At 47.3% G+C, this 5,712-nt stretch overlaps 1 protein-coding gene and 1 non-coding gene across 2 annotated transcripts; both read right to left on the bottom strand.

Annotated features, from left to right (window-relative positions):
* Positions 1-715: 715 nt before the first annotated feature.
* Positions 716-789, bottom strand: TRNAE-UUC. Its single transcript has one exon. It is a non-coding gene; the product is annotated as a tRNA-Glu (tRNA).
* Positions 790-1,221: 432 nt separating this feature from the next.
* Positions 1,222-2,534, bottom strand: LOC125545294 (protein FON2 SPARE1-like). Its single transcript, XM_048709225.1, has one exon. It carries the CDS (start codon positions 1,960-1,962, stop codon positions 1,546-1,548), a length of 417 nt encoding a protein of 138 aa, XP_048565182.1. The 5' UTR covers positions 1,963-2,534; the 3' UTR covers positions 1,222-1,545.
* Between the last annotated feature and the right edge of the window lie 3,178 nt (positions 2,535-5,712).

Here is a 5,712-nt window from a genome sequence, read left to right as displayed (position 1 = left end):
CGCTAGTGAGAGGTAGCATCCACTCAATGTGGAGCGACACGCTCTACAACGGCATGAATGCGAGCAGTTGGCACCGGCTGGGAACGCGCGCGGGTGCGGAAGGAGGTGTTTTGGTGGGCCAAGACAGTTAGAAGCGGGTTTGGAATCGGTTCGGACTCGCGCTCCTCACGTTTATCTCCGGTTTGCGGGATAAAACGCCAGACCGGTTAACGTAATAACTAGATGAATAAGAAAATAAGATGGCCTCCCCGGTCCGGACAGCGCTGTCCGAACGGTTGCGGGAGGTTTGCGAGTCCGCCTTGAAGATGCCCTACGTTATAACTATATGAATGAGAAAATAATTTTCTAATGCGTTATCATGCGTTGCACGTGTAAGCTTACTAGTCAATAAAAAACAGCTAAGTTTTCTCGTACAAATAACAAGTTTAAACCATGTAAGTTTTCTCATACAAATAACAAGTTCAAACCATATTTTTTTAGCTTAGCAATGGCTAATTTTTGGGTATATATTCAGAATAAAACGCAACACACTGCAGAAGTTTATAAAAAGGGAAAAAATGCTCCACTTTAACCAGTTTAAACCATGTAAGTTTTGTCGTACAAGTAACAAGTTCAAACCATTTTTATTTAGCTTAGCAAGGGCTAATTTTTGGGTATATATTCAGAATAAAACGCAGCACACCGTCGTAGTTTATAAAAAGAAAATAAAAAAAGGCTCCATTGCCGGGATTTGAACCCGGGTCGCCTGGGTGAAAGCCAGGTATCCTAACCGGGCTGGACGACAATGGATTGGTGTTTTGTTTTAAGATTCTTTGTATATATCCAAACTACATGAGATGTTTTGCTACTCGGTCCGTGGAATCTAGGAGATATATTTAGTCATGGTTACCAATTTTTTTAAAACAGTCATTTTGGGGGTATACAAATACAATGTATTATACCTATTTTTTTAACAATATGGCAGATTTTGCTCACTTCTGGCATTGGGCGGAAACGGGGAGCCGGATCCTGGCCTGGATGTTAGGATTTTGGGCCCAGGCCTTTGGGCCAGTCTGTCCATAAACAGGTTCACTCCTTTATGTTCGTGTTTATAAGGCCCAATACATTTCCTAAAAAAAGGTCCAATACATAATTCGAGATTTAATTTTCAATCTATTGCAAGTTCTTGGGAACAATGCAACACACTTGACGACCAGAAGCATACATCGGCTTCCCAATCAGTAAAGCACAGAGTGAAATAATTACAGATCACTGCAAATAATCGATCTTATGCAGTACATGCAAATGTCACCTGCAGTCGTACTCATCTTATTCATGCCAAGATTTTGATCATGCAGCTAGCAGAGAAAATCAAAGAATGGACAAACTACAAATGTGAAAGAGGAAGAGACGCATACTCAACAACAACACAACAACATAATAATTCATATGTACCACAGCTAGTAAAATTTCGGTTCTTTTTCTCCCTCCCCCTTGCATGCTTTTGCAGCTTCTGATCAGGATAAGTACATGAAGAATCGCCCATGGATGGAAGCCCGGCGGCCCTCAGTGATGCAACGGGTTCGGGCCTGTCGGGACGAGGCGCTTCTCCACGCCGTACCGCGGGTCGACCTCCTCGCCGTCCCCGGGAGCGGCGGACGGCGGGACTCTCTGCCAGTTCCATTTGCTTGGGAGGCGGTGGTGCCGTTGACGATGGTGGTGACCAGCACGATGATGATGGTGGTGGTGGTGGTGGTGTTGATCTTGTGGAGCACCGGCGGCCGACGAGGGGTCGAGGCTCCGGCTCTCCACGGCCAGAAGCATCTTCCTGGGAAGAGAGGCCGGACGACGATCCCGCTCAACCACGGCCACCGAGCTTCCGCAACGGAGGAGGCCGCCGCCGCAGCCGTGGAAGGCGAAGGTGAGCGCGGCGAGCCAGAGGAGGAGGACGACGACGGGGGCGGCGCCGCCGGGTCGTCTCATGGCCTCCGCGCGCAGGCCTGGGGAGTCATGGAGCGCGGCGAGCCACAGGAGGACAAGGTAGCTAGCTAGCTAGCCCAGCCGGGTGGCAGGAGATGGACGTCGCACTGGCTCTGCACGGGCGTACGAAGCCGGCCGGTCGGTCGAGGAAGCTTGCGGGGTTAGCTATGGCGTATGGTGGAGGGGACGGACGGACGGACGGACGCTGGCGTTGATTGGGATTCAATGTGGCGTTAAGAGGGGAGTGGTTGCTTCCATGGGACTCCTGAGCCAGCTGCGAGCTAGCGAGCGTATGGAATGGGCCGGCGCCGGTGATCCCGCCTTCACGGAAGCGTGGCACCAGTTTTACTACTCCTCCTACGCTCTACCTCTAGCTAGCTGGATGCACACTGACTACTAGCTCGAGTAGAAGCCGGGAAATGAGGAGTATTATTCGGTTAAAAACTGGGGCTTGCGTATGTGCTACGTAGATGGCGGGTTATTTTGATTTTCTGGGGGGGCTCTAGCCTCCAGGTTGTTGGAGGCCGGGTCAAATTCTCAGGTTTAGCGGCAGGCACGAGACGCCTGCCTGCCCGCCCGCTCCCAATGCATCCATGCAAGGAAATTCAAGCTAGATCAGCACTCAGCAGTACAAAAAGGTGAGATTCAGAAAACGCTGGCTCACTCTTGAAGGAACGTGCTGTGCTGTTGGCTTCACGCAACGTACGCCCCGGCTTTGACTTCCAGGGGTCGCCACTTGTTGCGGAATTTGGGATAGATTTGGGAGGTGCCATGTTCAAGCCCGCCAGCTATTGCGATTCATTCACACGCACTGACCGAACGGACCAATTTTCGCGGCTTTCGTTCTTAATTAATCCGCGGTTTCTTTTGCGGGACGACATCGAAATGGAAAGGTCAGAGCGGGGGTGATGACAAGTCAGAACTTGTGTGGATTGTTGCTTCGCGCTTTGTGATTGATCTTTGGTTTGATTTGATTAGTGGAGGTCAATGAGTTCAGGCTGGCAACATGTGGTGTACGCTACATGTACATGTTACATGGGTCGATGCGGTGGCACCGCTGGCACGAGTCGCCATCGGTTCTTATATATGTAGAGACTTGTCATGTTTTTTGCTTTAAGATTTCTTTCTCTTGAGGAAATACTCCTGCTTGTCAAGATTAAGTTTCAGCTCAGGGTGGACTGCAATGCGGCAACAGGCTGGACAAGATTCCTGCCTGATTGCACAAGCACAGCTCAGGACCGGCTACCTCCGCCTTCCCGTGATCGGCACAGCGATCCTCGCGCTTTCAGAACCCGCGCGCGCTCTGCCGCGGCCACGGCGAAGGCTTCAGCTTCACCCTGCCCGCCATCTGCACGGACGCTGCACTAGCTTTTATATTCCGCATCTTCATCACAAGGTACAGTAGTACTCCCTCCGTTCCTAAATATAAGTCTTTGTAAGGATTCCACTATGAACCACATACGGAGCAAAATGAGTTAATCTACACTCTAAAATGCATCTACATACATCCGTATGTGGTTCATAGTGAAATCTCTACAAAGACTTATATTTAGGAACGGAGGGAGTATATGTTAAGGGCCCAGATATCACACACGAGCCACTCCTAATCCCAACAAGTTATTGAGGGAGATCTTACAAGTAGAGAACCGAGTCCGGTCTGGGGAATTCAGTCTGGTTACACAAGGGGAAAAGTGATGAGCAGAGCATAGAGCAGAGTGGGTGAGATTCAGAAATACAGGGAGATGAGAGAGTTCCTTCTTCAGGTTCTGGTCCAACCACGCGACTTGGCGAGCGCCCTCTCCCTGTCGGTGTTCTGAGCGCGTCCAGGTTGGATTGCACGAGTGGTACGCCTGGGTCGCACCGGCCGGAGCCATGGCCGGCCCCCTCCTTGTCTTCAGTTAACCGATCACCATCAGTTAACTGAACTCCTGCTTCAGCTTCAGCTTCAGAAGCAACAGCAGTAATTAGGGGTCGTAACGTTGCATTTTCAAGCTGAGCTTGGTGATGACACCGGGAGGATGGAGGAAGCCTTGAGTTCTGCTCTTCTCAGAATTTGAGGCGAACTTCACTCACATGAGCCGCCGCGCGCGGCAGCATCCTCTGCGGAGCATAGAAAAGGAATAAATCTGTATAGGTGTCTGGACCTTCATCCGCGAGAAGCAGGGGCGTCTCTGCATCTTCGGTGTCAAACAAAATCTTCAGTCTTCCGCTGAGCTACACTGATTGTAACACATATTCAGTGTTCTTTGGTTCCATATGTATGTTTGACTATCTCATGCTGGAAACATGGTGACTTCATTTTTCTTTTTCTTTTTGCGGATGGTGACTTCATACTGAACCTCCATATCTCACATAAAAACAGTTGTGTTGTGAACACAGAAAATATACAAGGCCCTGTGTCACCAAAACTTATTGGAGATTCTTTTTTTTTTGTGTACGGACAAAACCGAGTTATTTTCGAATAGTATCAGCATGGCCAAGGAAGCAGCATACTAGAAGCTAGTATTTGGAACCTTTAAGACCATACTACACAATAGAAAATCCTGTCTCAGCTCAAGCTACTCTTAACTTTCTGCAATCAACACAAACATTTATTTAGTTTTCCGTAATTCTCTTTTGCAAATGTACACAACAAAATGCAACGGGAAGTAATGTATAAGGCAGGAGCATTTCTGATCTCAAAGGAAAACATAGGGTTCTTTAGTTTTTGAAAAATCGAAGGACAACAACGGACTTTTTCTGAATATTACCAATGCTCCCCAGGTTACTCGAAAATCCAAAGAGCAGAAACATTTTGGCAAGGGGCAACCTGAAGAACGTAAGTTATTATTGGATACATTACACGAGAAGACAATTCATTACAAATGCTACTTGCGATGGCAATATATTTCTTTATTTTTATTTTTGGATGTAGTTTAATTGAGAGCATGCTTTTATGTGCAACAACAACATCTGGGAATTAGCACAGATTCCAACTAGTATCTAGGTTCCACAGTGTGGCAACCACAAACTAGCCCATACGACAAAAATCTCAGACCTTCATTTTTTCTCTTTCAAAATAAAAGTTGTGTACAGATACAACACATATAAATCCTAAGGCAATATCAAGCTGAGAAGCTATTTGGTTCATAACTCAACACAGTATAGGCCAAGCAGTGTTTCAATTAACACTGGCTTCGATGCATACGTCAATTTTACAGCATGCAATTTTCTCCATAATTCACCAATTTACTTTTTAATCAAGGCCTTGTGACTTATGCACACAAATGATATTAGGGTATGATTTGAGCATAGTGCAGATCAACTAATGAGTAAATTTTAAAGATCTGCTGAAGGCAGAGGCGGAACCAATTTACGAATTTTGGCAATTAGACATGACATGAAGCTTATTGGACTAGTATAGCTACAAGACATAATATTATGCATCTAAATTGACTAAGATGGAAAAGTATAAAACGAAGATTCAGGTACTCTCATAAGTGATAACATAGGGAGAGGCTTTCAGAAATAAGGGAAAAACATAGGGAGATGATATGTCAGTGCTAGTTCGAGCACAAACTGTTAGATTGATCTCTTCCCAAATGGGCCCAACGGCCCATTGGACCCTTGACCCACGCCCTGATCGGGGGCGTCCAGCCCAAGTAAGGTTGGTGGGCCCCTGTCGCGTAGTGCCATATAGAGGAGGTGGGGACCATGGCACGAGGTACGAGGTTCGCCGCCGCCACTGTTCCCCACTTCTAACCCTAGTCCGAT

Source organism: Triticum urartu, chromosome 1 (genome assembly GCF_003073215.2).
Source record: "Triticum urartu cultivar G1812 chromosome 1, Tu2.1, whole genome shotgun sequence".
NCBI classification, from domain to species: domain Eukaryota; kingdom Viridiplantae; phylum Streptophyta; class Magnoliopsida; order Poales; family Poaceae; genus Triticum; species Triticum urartu.
The sequence above is the reverse complement of the archived record's forward strand: the minus strand, read 5'-3'. Positions and strand labels throughout refer to the sequence as shown.

Bases quoted from the DNA above. Each gene is read 5' to 3' on its own strand.
- LOC125545294 (XM_048709225.1), bottom strand. From the start codon at position 1,962: ATGAGACGACCCGGCGGCGCCGCCCCCGTCGTCGTCCTCCTCCTCTGG.